At 42.2% G+C, this 16,962-nt stretch overlaps 1 protein-coding gene across 1 annotated transcript; it reads right to left on the minus strand.

The window, feature by feature from the left end:
• Nucleotides 1-9,176: 9,176 nt before the first annotated feature.
• LOC138883649 (uncharacterized) lies at nt 9,177-15,377 on the minus strand. Its single transcript, XM_070164346.1, has 4 exons — nt 15,277-15,377; nt 10,268-10,750; nt 9,936-10,011; nt 9,177-9,815 (listed from the first exon to the last, which is right to left on the minus strand). Exons 1-4 carry the CDS (start codon nt 15,375-15,377, stop codon nt 9,177-9,179), a joined length of 1,299 nt encoding a protein of 432 aa, XP_070020447.1.
• Nucleotides 15,378-16,962: the final 1,585 nt, after the last annotated feature.

A 16,962-nucleotide genomic window follows, 5' to 3' on the forward strand; every position in this document is an offset into this window, starting at 1 on the left:
CGCTTCAACGTTCATAGTTGTTTGAAGAAGCGGGTTCGAGGTCGGAGTTTAATAGTATATCTAAGATCTATGCCTCGGTTCACTGCCCGCAAAAGGTTCCGTAACTTTCAATCCTTCTTTTCCTTTGTGACTGTTTTAGGTTCATAATTAATTTTGATTTGAAGACATGCAATTATTTACTGCATAGAAATCGCGACATAGGTGTCGTTTATGTAATAATCTTGTGTATTAAAGATCATTTGTGCTGTACTTGTGTCATTTAAACAAGAATGATATATTTGGATCAATATGTGATGTTTCTGTTATTAGGTAATTTATTAAGCAATTAGGATTAACTACAGCTTTCCTACTTTAATATTATGTAATAGAAGTATTTTGTCTTAATGTCGATTAAGAAGTGAAGTTGCATTCTGTCTTGTGGGCATACTATAAGTTGCCTTGAAATCCTTGAAATTGAGATTAAAGTTCAATAGGAGTTTGGTATTAAAGCTTACTTGAAATCCTGTACTAGGCTTCTTTCCATGTTTAAAGATGATCCAAGTATTATTTTAGTAGCTTCTTTACAACTGAATAGCTTAAAATTTGTATTCAAGAGTTTTGCTTCGATTCTCTTGGCTATATGTGATAGAGACATCTATAGAATAAAATGATTAACCAGAAGTCATGACCCAAGATTAATGCCTTATTAGAAAACATGACTATAGAAAAATTCCTTATTCTTTTATATTTGAATATATTCCATGAACATGACAGTACATAATCTCATATCTTATTTATGATGTCTAGAGTATTTTGACAGTAAAGATATCTTGTTCATTATAGTTAATTATAGGTGATCTAAAATCTATTTTAAACAAGTTTATTATGATATTCTTAGATCTTGGGAAAAGTGAAAGACACATGTTTATGAAATAACGTAGTTAGACATATGCAATGGCTAGTTAAACAGATGCGTTAAGAACCCTCTTTAGGACTTGATATCATTCTGTATACACTTAAGGTGATATAACTCTTAAAAACAAGTCAGTAGTCATGATAGTATATGCCTATGATGTCTTAAGCATGAATGATAAAAGTAAAATTTGTTGACCCATATTTGTTGAACAGCAGTATAGTTTTTGCTGTTGTCCTCTCTTATAGAACTTTAAATATCAAGTTTAATTTCTGTTAATAGAGTACTACTCTAAAAATAGAATTTCTTGGATGCATTCTATTGTCCCGAGTTTCCTGGAACATTTCAGGTTTAAGAGATAATGTTATATTAAGTTTTCTTTTCTAATTTTATTTTTTCTTTCTTTACATTTACACTTTGGAGCAAATGGAGTCTTAATTCGAGACTCTTGCAATAAAGTCTCATAGTGAGGCTCGACGCTACCACCATTGCCATCTTATAGAATCATTACATATCATCTTCCTTAGGTGTATCGGGCATCAAGAAAAACAAGCCAAATGCTTGGGATGCTTATGGCATCCTTTTCTTTTATTATCTATTGTATCTAATCTTTTATGATTTTTGATTTATTTATTTGTTTGGTTTGCATCTCAACCGTGGATTTAATCATCTAGGTTCTCTATTCTCTAGTATTTATATAATCTTCAGGCATTGAACATCACTAATTTAGCAACATTTTTCATCCATTTACCATTGGCAAATATATTTTCTACTAAGCTTAATGCTATATCTCTAACATTTTAAAAAGAAGTCAATTTATTAAAATGACTGAAAACTTTTCGTCAAAGCCCATTTCTAATATCGTTAGGTTGAAGTATTTGAACCAAGAAGTTTATTTGAACAGACTTAATCTCACGGGAAATATCCACAACCTCCTCGAAAGTAGCACCAATCACCCTGGGTCATGAGAATACTAAGTTGATAAGTGAGGTCGTCAACAAACCTCCTAATCCTTTCTCTATCTGTCGGAACTATCCAAATAGCATGACGAGCTAACTCGGAGAACCTCATCTCGTACTGCGTCATAGTCATCTCTCCCTGACGTAACCACTCAAACTCCCTACGCAGTTCCTCTCTGCGGGACTGTGGCCCATACTTCTCCAGAAAGAGAATGGAGAACTGCTGTCAGGTAAGAGGTGCTGCACCAATAGGTCTACGCCTCTCAAAAGCCTCCCACCAAGTGAAGGCAGCTCTAGAAAACTGATAAGTAGTGAAAGCGACCTCGCTGGTCTCTAGAATACCCGATGTACGAAGCATCCTCTAGCACTTATCTAAGAAACCCTGGGTATCCTCGCCCTCTGCACCACTGAAGGTCGAAGGTTGAGTCTACCAAACCTCTCCAACCTACATTGTTCAACCTCCGGCATAACAGGAACTACATAGTCCTGAGCAGCTGCAATCGGCTGGGCTGGGTATGCCCCCGACGTCTGAAGTCCATGCACGACCTGCTCAAGCGTGCGAGCGGTGGGAGTCTGATAGCCTCTCCCGGCCTGAGAAGTAGTTGCGGCTGTAGTGGCTGAAACTGCCTGAGCTAGGCCAGTGTAAACTGATAAGATCTGAGCCAGGGCCTCTTAAAAACCTGGAATCACAATGAGCACAGATGGTGCCTGAGCTGGTGCTACTGGAGCATCCATAACTAGGACCTGATCCTAAATTGGGGTAGTTGGTGGATCTGCAAGTGCTGCCCTAGCTGCTCTGCCCTTACCACGACTACGACCGCTTCCTCGGCCTCTGCTGGCCACAGCTAGTGATACTGGTGGTCGTCCATCCTGACCAGTAGCGCGTGTGCTCACCATCTTTGAGAGAATAGAACAACAGAAGTTTAGTACTCGGATCAACAAATTTACACGACAAGAATTTCAAGGATATGAAGTTTTTCCTAAAGGTTCTGCAGCCTCTCGAGGATAAATACAGACGTCTCTGTACCGATCCACGAGACTCTACTAAACCTGTTCATGACTCGTTAGACCTATATAACCTAGGCTATGACACCAACTTATCACGACCCTAAACCCGGTCCCGGTCGTGATGGCGCCTCTCGTGAAGACAAGGCCAGCTGACACTTCCCCTTTTCCAATTATTAACAATTAAACATTTAGAAACAGTCTAAACATGAATAAATAAACCAAAGTTTAAGCAAATGATAGTATAATGTGCGGAATACAACCCAAACACAGCCTGATACCGGGGTGTCACTAGTCATGAGCATCTATAAATCCTACTACAAGTCCAATAAGTCTATAACTACTACAAATGTCTGAAAAGAGATAGAAATGGCAAAGAGGGAGAAAAACGGAACTGCGGACGCCAAGCAACTACCTCGTGAACTCTGAATGTCTGCCAGGAGCCCTCAACTCGCACTGGCAGGATCAGCAACGCCTGAATTTGCACACGGGGTGCATGGAGTAAAGTGAGTACTCCAACTCAGTGAGTAACAAATATAAATAAAGACTGAAAGCCGGAAATCACGTAAGGCACAAAAGCATGCTATAATGAAGCAGTAAAACCATTTAAAACAGTAAACCAGTGAAAGATAGGTAAAATCCTTTAACTCAAAATTTACTTCATGAAAAGCCTTTTTCAACAATTTAATAGGTAATTGACAGTCAATTATGAAAAGTAAACACATAAAAGGTTCATCCCTCAGGCACAATATCAACAAATTCGCCCATCGGGGAACATCTCAGAACAGTACCAGCCCCTCGGGCACTCACATAGAACAATACCAGCCTTTCGGGCTCAATCTCACATCACAGTGGGTACCCGCGCTCCCTAGGGTGTACAGACTCCTGGAGGGCCCCCTTATGACCCAAGCGCAATATCAAGCCACCTCATGGCATCATTACTAGGCCCTCAACCTCATATCAATCAAGCCACCTCTTGGCGTACATATCTCAGGCCCTCGGCCTTACCCAGTCAAAAATCCTCACAAGCCCCTCGGGTAATAGTAAAGCAATGATTCTCAGCCCAATTATCATTTAAAAGATCATTTAAGTATTTAAAACATAGTAAACATGGCTGATTATGAAAACAGCGAAATATATCATGATTGAGTTCAAGTATAAAGTCAAAACAGTGAGGAAAGGACCAGTAAAAATTCCCGAAGGGTTCAAATAGTTGGCACAAGGCCCAAATATGGCATTCAGCCCAAATCATGATGATACCAAATAGGTTTCAGTCAAATACGCGGTAAAATAGTCATTCGGGACGGACCAAGTCACTATCCCCAATAGTACACGACCCCACACTCGTCATCGAGCGTGTGCGTCACCTCAATATAGCATGACGATGTGCAAGTTCGGGGTTTCATACCCTCAGAACATCATTTACAATAATTACTCACCTCGAACCGGTCAAATCTCCAGCTCGCCCCCTTGAATCGGCTTCCACTCACGTCGAATCTATCCAAATTCAGAACGAGGACGTCAAAATATGCTAAGGGAACGAGCCAAGCGAAAATAATCAAAATACGACCCAAATCCCAAAATTACCAAAATCCGACCCGGGCCCATATCTCGGAATTCGATAATTTTTACATCAATAGATTCCTTATCTCCCCACGAGTTCATACATATCAAAAGTTCTGAAATCCGACCTAAAATGGTCCTTCAAATCCTCAAGTCTAGGTCTATGTTTCCAAGCCCTAGTTTCCCCAATTTTCACCCTTGAGTTCCATAATTTCTAGCTCTCATCCGTGAAATAATAGCATAGGAATGAGTTTTAGGTCCGAATTTCTTACCTCAATGAAGTTCCCTTGAAATCCCTCTTTCAAATCGTCAAAAAAGCTCCAAGGCCGAAGACAAAAACGGTGAAATAGCTCAAATTTCGCGAAGGCCACAATTTATACTTTCTGCCCAGACATTTTTGCATCTGCGGCCAAATTACCGCTTCTGCGATCAAAAACCACCGCATCTGTTGTCCTCACTTAAACTCCCATTTCCACATCTACGATCCATTATTCGCATCTCCGACTTCGCAGATGCGGTCCTCTTAGCCGCTTCTGCGATTCCTGCTCCTCAAGCCCTTTTTTCCGCTTCTGCGGCCGATTTCCCGCACGTGCGACATCACACCTGTGGTCACCAATCCGCAAGTGCGAAAATAGTAGAAGCAACAAAAGTTCAGCAGCTGCAAACATTCCTCAAACTTCCCGTCAACCATCCGAAATCACCCCGAGGCCCCCGGGACCTCAACCAAAAGCGCAAACATATCCCAATACCTTATCCAAATTTGTTCCAATCTTCAAAACACCTCAAACAACATCAAATCAACCCAAAACACATCGAATTCATGTCAAACTTTCTAAAATCTTCCAAATTCCGCTTTTGATAAAAAAACCCAACCAAACCATGTCTGAATGACCTCAAATTTGCACACACATCCCAAATGACCTAACGAAGCTACTGCAACTCTCGGAATTCCATTCCGACCCCTATATCAAAATCTCGCCTACCAACCGGAAATTGCTAAAATATCAACTTCGCCAATTCAATCCTAAATCTACTCTGAACCTCCAAAACTCATTCCGATCATGCTCTTAAGTACCAAATCACCTCCCGAATCTAACCGAACCATCGGAACTCACATCCGAGCCCTCTAACACATAAGTCAATATCCGGTTGACTTTTCCAACTTAAGCTTCCTCAAAAGAGACTAAGTGTCTCAAACCTTACCAAAATCATTCCGGATTCGATCCGACCAACCCGACACAATAAAACACGGATAACAAAGCATAAAGAAGAAGAAATGGGGGAAAACGGAGCGGTAACTCATGAGACAACTGGCCGAGTCGTCACAATATGATTTCTACTTCATTTCATAACCAATTCCGTGGTAAAATATGAGTTTTATCAAAACCCAAGGTTTTGCTTTAATCCCTTGATTTTTCCTAATATTTATGTGTTAATCTACCCAAAACTCAAGTATTAAACTTAGAAATAAAGAGGGATGAACTTACCTCAAGATGCTAGGTGGAAATCTTCTCTCAAGAGCTCCAAAATCGCCCAATACACGAGTGCACAATGGGCAAAAATGACTGAAGCCCGTATTAAATGAAGCTCATTGCTTCAGTGATTTCCGCATCTGCGGTCCCGTTGAAGCTCGCTTCTTGTTTCTTCTGCTTGAAGAAATCAGAAGCGAGCTTCGATTCCGGACATACGCCCAGGTCCCATATTTTCCTATGGACCCTCCGGAACCAACCATCCCCGCAGGTGTTAAATTAGTTAAAGAAAGTGCGGGAAGTTTTATTTAGGGGAACGGGGTTCTAAAAAGCAAAACGACCAGTCGGGTCGTTACATTATCCACTTCTTAAACAAATGTTTGTCCTCGAACGAGCATAGAAAAGTACCTGAGATGCTGAATAATTGTGGGTATCTGCTCCGCATGTCCTCCTCGGACTCCTAGGTTGCCTCCTTGACTGGTTGGCCCCTCCACTAGACTTTTCACCGCTGAAATCCTCTTGGATCTTAACTGAATAATGGCAACTGGCTGCTCCTCATAACTCAGGCTCTCATCCAGCTGAATAGTGCTGAAGTCTGGGACAAGTCGGCATGATACCTCCGAAGCATAGACACATAAAAAAGTGGGTGAACTCCCGATAAACTGGGGGGTAAAGCAAGCTCGTAAGCAACCTCCCCAACTTGCCTCAACACCTCAAATGGGCCAATAAACCTTGGGCCCAGCTTGTCCTTCTTTCCGAATCTCATAACACCCTTCATTGGCGAGACTTTCAAGAGGACCTTCTCGCCAACCATGAATGATACATCACGCGCCTTCTGATCCGCGTAACTTTTCTGTCTGGAATGAGCTGTGCCAAGCCTCTCCTGAATCAACTTTACCTTGTCCAAGGCATCTTGCACCAAATCTGTACCGTATAACTTAGCCTCACCAGGCTCAAACCACCTAATAGGAGAACGACACCACTGACCGTATAAAGCCTCAAATGGAGCCATCTCAATGCTGGATTGATAGCTGTTGTTGTAAGCAAACTCTGCCAAAGTCAAGAACTGATCCCACTGTCCTCTAAAGTCAATCACACATGCTCTGAGCATGTTCTCCAAAATCTGAATTGTCCGCTCCGATTTCCCATCAGTCTGAGGATGAAATGATGTGCTAAGCTCTACGCGGGTCCCTAACTCATTCTGAACGGCTCTCCAGAAATAGGAAGTGAACTGAGGGCCTCTATCTGATACGATGGAAACGGGCATACCGTGCAACCTGACTATCTCCCGAATGTAAATCTGGGCGAATCTCTTTGAAGTGTAAGTAGTCACACCCGGAATAAAGTGCGCCAACTTGGTCAATCTGTCAACTTACCCATACTACATCAAACTTCCACAAGGTCCGGGGCAATCCAACTACGAAGTCTATAGTAATGCGCTCCCACTTCCACTCTGGTATAGGCATCCGCTAAAATAGGCCACCCGGTCTCTGGTGCTCATACTTAACCTGTTGGCAATTCAAATACTTAGCCACATACTCCACTATGTCCTTCTTCATTCTCCGCCACCAATAATGTTGCCTCAAGTATACATCTTCGCCGCACCCGGATGGATGGAATACCGCGAATTGTGTGCCTCCTCTGGTATCCTCTCCCTCAGACCATCAACATTAGGAACACATAGGCAACCCTAGAGTCGCAAAATGACATCCTTGCCAATAGAAACCTCCTTGGTACTACCCTGAAGCACTGTCTCTCTGAGAACCGCCAAATGGGGATCATCGAACTATCGGGCCTTGATCTGCCCCAATAATGAAGACTGAGCAAACAACGCACGCAAGAACTTGTCTGGGCTCTGGAATATCTAACCTCACAAGTCTGTTAGCCAAGGACTGAATGTCCCAATCTAGTGGTCTCTGCTGGAATGAATGCCAAGCTAACCATACTCTTTGCTTTCCTACTTAAGGCATCCACGACCACATTTGCCTTGCCCGATGATAAAGAATGGTGATGTAATAATCCTTCAGCAACTCAAGCCATCTACACTGCCTCAAATTGAGATCCCTCTACCTCCTGAACAAGTGCTGTAAGCTGTGATGATCAGTATAAACCTCACATGATACCCCATACAGATAATGCCTCCATATCTTAAGGGCATGAACAATCGCGGCCAAGTCCAAATCGTGCACAGGATAATTCTTCTCATGGATCTTCAGCTGACGCGAAGCATATGCAAAAACTTGCCCCTCCTGCATCAGTACACATCTTAATCCAACACGCAAAGCATCGCAATATACCGTATACATCCCTGAATCGGAAGGCAACACAAGAACTAGTGTTGTAGTCAAGGCTATCTTGAGCTTCTGAAAGCTCACCTCACAATCATCAGACCAACGGAAAGGAGCACCCTTCTAGGTTAATCTAGTCAGAGGTGATGCAATAAATGAAAAGCCCTGCACAAATTGTCTGTAATAACCTGCTAACCCCAAGAAATTCCTGATCTCGGTCACTGAAGTAGGACGTGGCCAACTCTGAAATGCCTCAATCTTCTTGGGATCCACCTTAATACCCTCTCCTAACACAATATGTCCCAAGAATGCCACTGACTTTAGCCAAAACTCACACTTGGAAAACTTAGTATATAGCTTTTGCTCTCGCAAGGTCTGAAACACTACTCTTAAATGTTGTTCGTGCTCCGCCAGGCTACGTGAGTATATCAAGATGTCATCAAAGGACATCATCATAATGGTCGACAAAGGGATAAATATAAGGTCTAAACACCCTGTTCATCCAATCCATAAATGTCACTGGGGCATTAGTCAAGCCAAAGGACATCATCAAAAACTCATAATGGTCGTATCTAGTCCAGAATACAGTCTTCGAAACATCCGAGTCCCGAATCTTCAACTGGTGGTACCCCGACCTCAAGTCGATCTTAGAGAACACCCTAGCACCCTACAACTAGTCAAACAAATCATCAATGCAAGGCAATGGATACTTTTTCTTGATGGTGACTTTGTTCAGCTGGCGGTAATCGATGCACATCCGCATAGTCCCATCATTCTTCTTCACAAATAACACTGGTGTACCCCAAGGCGATACACTAGGTCTAACAAACCCCTTTGCTAACAACTCCTCAAGTTGCTCCTTCGGAGCCATACGGTACAGTGGGACAGGAGCCAAATCAATAAAGAAATCAATATCACGATCCGGTGGCATGCTAGGAAGATCAGAAGGAAACACATCGACGAACTCTCGAATTACTGGAACTGAATCGATCGTCGGAGACTATGCGGTGGTATCCCGAACATAAGCCAAATAAGCCAAACACCCCTTCTCGACCATATGACTAGCTTTCAAGAAAGAGATAACCCGGCTAGACGTATCAACTGTGGAACCCTTCCATTCCAACCTTGGCAACCCTGGCATTGCTAATGTAATAGTCTTGGCATGGCAATCTAGGACGGTGTGATATGGAGATAACCAATCCATGCCCATGATGATCTCAAAGTCGATCATATCAAGCAACATGAGATCCGCTATAGTCTCAAAACCACATAATGTCACCACACATGACCGGTAGATCCAATCCACAACCACAGAATTACCCATGGGAGTGGACACATGAACAGGAGTGCCTAAAGGTGTAGGAGGAATAACCAGGAAACGAGCAAATAGAGATGATACATATGAATAGGTGGACCCTGGATCAAACAATACCGAAGGATCTCTACCGCAGACGGAAATAATACCTGTGATGACGGAATCTGAGGCCAATGCATCTGGCCTAGCCGGAAGCGCATAGAATCTGGCTGGAGCACCGGCTGGCTGGCTTCCACCTGACTGAGAAGTAGTTGACTGACCTCTCCCTGCCTGGCCTCCACCTCTAGGACAAACTCTACTCGCATGTCCCCCTCCTTTGGGAGGCTGAGCAACCGGTACTGAAATCATAGGCTGCTGACCCTGCTATATTGCCTTGCCCCGAAGTCTAGGTCAAGTCCTCTTCATGTGACCCGGATCTCCACACTTGTAGCAACCCCTTTGTACCATAGCCTGCTTATCTGAATATCCACTAAAAGAACCCTGAATGGCTAGTAGGTGATATGAACTCTCTGGTATAGCACTGAAGTAAGCATTGGAAGAACCCTGATGACCAGAATAGCCGCCGGAGGAACCTTGAATAGCTGGTGGGCGGTATGAACTCTCCGGTATCGTACTGAAATAAGATCTCACTAGAGCACCTCGGGGAGGTGGTGGTGCTGCTGAATACGGGGGCCTGCTGGGCTGACCCCTCCTTGTGTGCCCCCTACCCCTGGCTGGGGCACCTCTGAACTCTCCAGAAAATCGAGCCCTCTTGTCCTACTAAAATTGCTCTCTACCTCTCTGGCAATAACACCTCAATCCTGCAAGCAATCTCTATCACTAGTTGATACTCAGTACCCATGTCTACCTCTCGGGCCATGCTAGCTAGAATACCGGGGTGCAACCCCGCAACAAATCTCCGCACTCTCTCTGCATCTGTGGGAAGTATCATGAGTGCATGGCGAGATGACTCAAAGAACCTCGCCTCATAATCGGTCACGGACATCTGACCTTGCTCAAGATGCTCAAACTGATACCGCAGCTCTTCCCTCTCAGAGGGTGGAATATACCTATCCAAGAATAACTGCGTGAACTGACCCGAAGTGAGGGGAGGAGAACCTGTTGGCCTACCAAGAACATAGGACTGCCACCATCTACGGGCCCTGCCCTCCAACTGAAATGTAATGAAGTCAACTCTATGCGACTCCAATATCCTCCTGTTGTGTAGTTTGTCCATGCACCTATCAATGAAATCCTGGGCATCCTCATGACGCTCACCCCTGAAGATAGGAGGGTGAAGTCTAGTTCATCTATCCAATAACTCATGTGGGTCACCATCCACAGCTAGTCTGGGCTCGGGCACCAATGCAGCAACTGGCTGAGCCCCATCTATGGGTAGTGCACCCGGATTATGATACACTATAGTTGTGTGACCAAAAGCCTGATCAGTAGGGGTCTATGTTCCCCCTCCTACCTGTGATGTAGATCTGCTAGAAATAAACTAGCCTGAGTCATGGTGTCCATGAACCGCAGCATACGGCCTATGACCTCCTGAAAATCCGGTGTTGTCATAAAGTCCGCCGGGGTAGGCTCGGCTGTGGGCACCTCGCCCTGCTCCTCAACGATAGGATCTCTTACAAGATCTGCTTGTGGTGCTACTGGGACCGCTCTGGGATGCCCTCGCCCCCTACCTCAGGCCGGTGCCCTCCCCCGGCCTCTGCCTCAGCCTCTAGCAATGGGGGGAGCGGCTCCTCCCGGGTCTGTAACATCAGCCGTGCGTGTCCTTACCATCTGTGATAGAATAGAAGAGGAAGGTTTAGTATACCAACCACTGCACGATAGGAAATGAATAAAGAGTAGTTTCCTAACACCATATAGCCTCTAAAAGATAAATACAAACGTATCCGTACCGATCCGCAAGACTCTATTAGGTTTGCCCATGACTTGTGAGACCTACGTGAACCTAGTGCTCTGATACCATGTTGTCACAACCCATTTCCATTGGTCATGATGGCGCCCAACACCATTGTCGAGAAAGCCAACGCAGAAATATAAATAAGTTCTCATTTTACTTTTACCAAAATAATTGCAGCAATTTCTTAAGTTAAAGTTAAAATAGGTAATAACCAGTAATGTACCAAAATAATTATACAAATTCCCAAAATAATAGTCTACTAATGTACATCAAGACCTGGTCACAAGTTGTAGGCAACTCGTAGAATATACAAAAGAATAATTCTATCCTACCATCCAAAATAGAATAGACAACAAAAAAATAAGTAAAGAGAGACTCCATCAAGCTGTTGAACGGCACAGAAAGGGTGCTCGCCGTGGAGGTCTCAGAATATGCTTAGGGATGCGCACCGAACTGATAGCCAGATGTACCTGCCTCAGATCCTGTACAATTAAGTACAAAAGTGAAGTATGAGTACATAAATAATATGTACCCAGTAAGTATCCTGTCTAATCTTGAAGAAGTAGAGACGAGAAGATGACTTGACACTTACTAGGGTCAAATAATATAAGAGATGAATTATACTGAGCATGGATAAAATAACTAATTAGCAATGTATAGCAAGAACTAACAGGTCCTCTCCTAGATAATGTCACAGCTGGAAATTTCCATTCCAAGACAAATAATAAACTCAAGACATAGAAAAATACTGAGTAAAGCATGCGCAAGTAGTCCCGAGGTCGTACGACCCGATCCAACATAGAAGTAAATTGTGCACTGCCGAGGGTCGAACAACACGAACCATAGATTCATCTATTACCCTGCTCGTGAATCAACCATGCGACGCGGTCAAATGTGATTAAACACAAGCAGACAAGACCATATAACTGGGGAGAAATTACTCACTGAATTATCAACTTTTCTTTAAAAAGGCCAATAAAGATCATGCTCCTCTTAACTAGTCTCATTTATCATAATCACCATGATTTAAACAATCCAAATTAAATATAGAGTTGAAAGAATACCACATAAAGCATGCTTTTGGGTCCTAAACTACCCGGACTTAGCATAATAGTAGCTACGCACGGACTCTCGTCACCTAGCGCGTATGTAGCCCCCGCATTTAATGGCAAATTATTAGATTACATCACCTATGGGGATATAATTCCCTCTTACAAGGTTAGATAGGAGACTCAGCTCGATCCAAAGCATACTGTCAATACCAAGAACAAACTCAAACTCTCAATTTGGAGCTGAACAATCCAAAACTAGATAAACGAGGTAGGAACTAGACAATACAAGCTCCCAAGATCGCATTCTAACTATTTAAGCAATTTCCCACCCTTAAACACAAGTTTCCTAAAATCCGACCCGCCCACATGCTCGGATTCCTAAATTTTTCGAAGAAAGTTGTTCTTTGTAACCTAAGGACCAATAATATATGATTTCTACTTCATTTCATTACCAATTTCGTGATAAAATATGAGTTTTATCAAAACCCTAGGTTTTGCTCTAATCCCTTGATTTTTCCTAATCTTTATGTGTTAATCTACCCAAAACTCAAATATTAAACTTAGAAATAATGGGGATGAACTTACCTCAAGATGCTAGGTGGAAATCTTCTCTCAAAAGCTCCAAAATCGCCCAATACACGAGTGCACAATGGGCAAAAATGACTGAAGCCCGTATTAAATGAAGCGCACTGCTTTAGTGATTTATCTGCGGTCTCGCTTCTGCGAGGAAGAGGCCGCATCTACGGAATTGGCCAACCGGGTTGGGATCGCTTCTGCGGTCTTGAAGCCTCTTCTGCATAGCCGCTTCTGCGATTTTGGGTCTAGCCTGCCTTGGCTGCATCTGTGAGAGGATGACCGCTTCTGCGATCTCGCACCTGTGGCTAACCAACCGCAGGTGCGGTTATGACAGAAACCAGAAGCTTCAGCTCTTCTCAAACTTTCCAACTTCACTCGAGCCTCGTCCGATTGACGCTCGGGGCTCTCGGGCCCCGCCCGAACATACCGACAAGTTTGAAATCATGAAATGGACCCGTTCGAACCTTCCGAACACCTGAAACAATGCTAAATCTACGAATCACCCCTAAAACCAATTGAATCAAACTTGTGAACTGCAAGAGTTCTTAAATTCACTTCTAACTTGCCGAAACGTACTTACTTATACTACTCTGATTGACACCAAATTTTGCGGGCAAGTCTTAAATTTTATATTGGACCTGTACTGGGCTCCAGAACCAACATACGAGCATGATACCAATGTGATCAATCATTATTTAGTTTCTTTATACCCTTATAATTTCAGTTTAACAATTTCTAATAAAAATTCATTACTCGGGCTAGGGACCTCAAAATTCGATTCCAAACATACGCACAGGTCCCATATTTTCCTACAGACCCTCCGGAACCATCAAAACACAAATCCGGGTTCGTTTGCTAAAAATGTTGACCAAAGTCAAACTTATTCTTTTAAGAAAATTTTAAGGAATCAAATGAGCATATTTCAACCCAAATTATTCCAAATCCCGAACCAACCATCCCCACAAGTTGTAAATTAGTTAAAGAAAGCGCGAGAAGTTTTATTTAGGGGAACGGAGTTCTAAAAAGTAAAATGACCAGTCGGGTCGTTATAACTAGAGTCTTCTATGTCTGTATATTTTTCAACATATATGTTGCATGTATAATACTCCGAATCTTTAAGTGCATTCATAACGTAACTAACTCTGGATCATTGATCGAATAACTCCTTTCTTTCCATCTTATCTTTTTTTAAACGTAAGCTATTACTTTTCCTGGTCTTTCTGCCCCCTTTTTGCATGCATACTTAGCTTATCTAAGTTCTCACGCATGCCGAAGTTTTTGTGCAACTCATATGGTCTTGAATATTACTTTTGGTTTTACTCCTTTCTCATTGTCCATGGTAGGTGCCACTTTCTTTTGGAGTGCATATAATTTTGTAGTGAGACTGTTGTTACACAACCATTTCCTCTTTAGGTCAATGTGCTTTGGTTGAAGCCTTCTTCCTTATTTTCTTACTAGTTCTTCATTGTAGTACTTAGGGAGGACTCTCTGACTCTTGTAAAGCTACAAGCTTATTACATCGTATACCCAATAAAATTGTTGATGTCCTTCCTCGCCTATAATTATCCGTAGTTACTTACTTCCTCACCCTTGCGCTTGTAGGGTTGCTTCTGAACTGATATTTGACTGCCTTCCCAGTGACACTTTCTTTTATCTCCGTAACACTCATACGGTACATTTAATTACCCTGACTCCTATTTGAATATATCTCAAATATTATAATGACATGACAGCGAGGCTGAATTCTCCATGTTGGGGTTTACTACATTTATCTTGCACGATCTGCTGACTCATCTTTAACCTCCTGTTTAGCCGTAACTAGGCTCTTCCCGAACCAATTTACGAATTACTAATTGGCCCATTCTTATATCGATGTTTCTTGTAATCATTCTTGGGTTATTTCCTTTATCTTAACTTACGTCTTGCACTGGCTCTTTATCTATCAATAACATCTCGGCAGGCTTAGTGTTTCCTTAGTGTTTGCATAATATTCTTGAATCGTAGTATATCTGCAGGCTTTGAATAAGTGAAATTTCATTCTTATCGCATTCTTCCTTTACCATTCCATAATTACTAGAATCACTTAATTCTTACTTAACACCACATAATACCATATTCCCAACCTATAGATGTTTTTCCTCATCATCTTCAGCGTCCTTTCATACTATCGATGACCCTTACTCGCCTTGTGGTAATCCTTCTATACTGAGGATAGCAAAATTCCTTACTTGCGATGGTGACACTTAGTGTAACTAAAACATACAGTCCCTTGAGCTTAACTTTGCTCATATTGCTTGCTTTAGGGAAACATCTTCTTGGATGACCATTCTCTGAATTTCTCCTGAATCTTCTTCTGTTATCCATTATACTATCGCCAGAACGAAATCTGAAATTCTCATGATGCCGACTATTATCAAATCATTCAGTCCCTAATTCATGTTTAGTTTATCTTGTTCACCCATCCATACTGGCTTCTATTAATTACTCTGGGGTCTAACATTTTCTTTTGGTAGTTGCGTTGGAGTCACGAACTTATTCCTCGAAGTGAGGATATGACTTTATGGACTATACTCTTTTGTTGTCTCAAGGCCTGTCACCTGTCGTCTTTTCCTTCATTTGACTATAGACTCGGTAATACTGTCATCTTTTTTACCTACCGTTGTCATCCATGTAACACATCTTACTCTTAATGCTTCATTAGTTCTCTTCTTATTTCCTGTTAACATTTCTATCTATCACTTTATTCTGAAAACTTCAACAAGATATTATTTTGCTTTTAGCTCCCCTTTGCTCCATCCACTGGCTCTTCGGGTTGCCTTGTATTATCTCTCTACTAGGGACGAGAGTCATACTAAGATAATATTTATCCTTTCTTGGATTACAGTGCCTATCTTTGTAGCACTCATATCTAGGTGTACTATTTTAGAGTACACCATCTAGGTATCTCACAAGGAGATCCATTACCACGTTTGCACTATCCTTCATAAATGTAAACTAACTCTACCAATCCATCCACTATTTTGGGTTACTCTAACCCCAACCGAATCATAACCCATCCTTTTTTTAAACTATATCTGTTAGCTCCCATAGGGCATAACTGAGATCGGTGTGGCCGATTGTATGTACATCTGTCACTGTTGAAGATAACTCAAATGCTTATATTGAAGGTAAACAATGATAATCTTTATTAAGTGGGTACCTCGTATCCCTTCTTCACCTTGCTTCTTTTACTTGCTGAAGCTTATGTCTACCTTCCGATTCTGTTATTCCGTTTTACCGTAAGAGTGGATAAGTATTCTTGCCTTAAAACTCCTTATCAAGAACCTTACACCTTTTCGTACACGCATGGTCTACTGAAGACCTCACTTAACACTTTTCGTACAAGCATGATACAAAATCGAGTTCCTCTGACTTAACACTTCCACAGCTATATTCTCTTATCGTCTTTCTAAATGTAGGCATCGTTGTATTACGAATAAGATAGAGTTTAGGAAATTGAGTTCTTACAACTGAGCTCCCACATGATCTAGAGTAAGAAGAAAGAGTGACAGTCTTAAATGCCCTGTAGCCTCTTGCTTATAAGTGTGGTGCACGACACACCCATAAACAAGACTCTACTAGACATGGCTTGAAGACTCCCTAGGATAGAACTGCTCTGATACCACTTTTGTCACGACCCAAACCGATAGGCCGCGACGGGCACCCAGTACCTTACTCAACCGAGCACCAACATAACATATCTTTTCATGTCATATTATCATAAATAACTGAGCCCGAGAAGCTTCCATAAAATAGGTAGAATACAACAGGTAATGCCAACTCATACATAAGATATATGGGCCTCTAAGACCAAAATAACCACTTGAACACTGAACATAGACCGACAAGGCCATACAATCTTTTACGTACATGACATATGTGTACAAGCCTCTAAGAATACATAATTTTT

Source organism: Nicotiana sylvestris, chromosome 12, assembly GCF_000393655.2.
Source record: "Nicotiana sylvestris chromosome 12, ASM39365v2, whole genome shotgun sequence".
Classification (NCBI taxonomy): Eukaryota; Viridiplantae; Streptophyta; class Magnoliopsida; order Solanales; family Solanaceae; genus Nicotiana; species Nicotiana sylvestris.

Excerpts from the sequence above, each read along its gene's own strand:
- LOC138883649 (XM_070164346.1), bottom strand. The coding sequence starts at position 15,377 with ATGGATAACAGAAGAAGATTCAGGAGAAATTCAGAGAATGGTCATCCA. Across the intron at positions 10,751-15,276 it reads AAAGTTAAGCTCAAGGGACT|GGGTGAGCGTCATGAGGATG; the intron begins GTATGTTTTAGT and ends TCCTATCTTCAG. Across the intron at positions 10,012-10,267 it reads GAGGTGTTATTGCCAGAGAG|TGCTATACCAGAGAGTTCAT; the intron begins GTAGAGAGCAAT and ends TGCTTACTTCAG.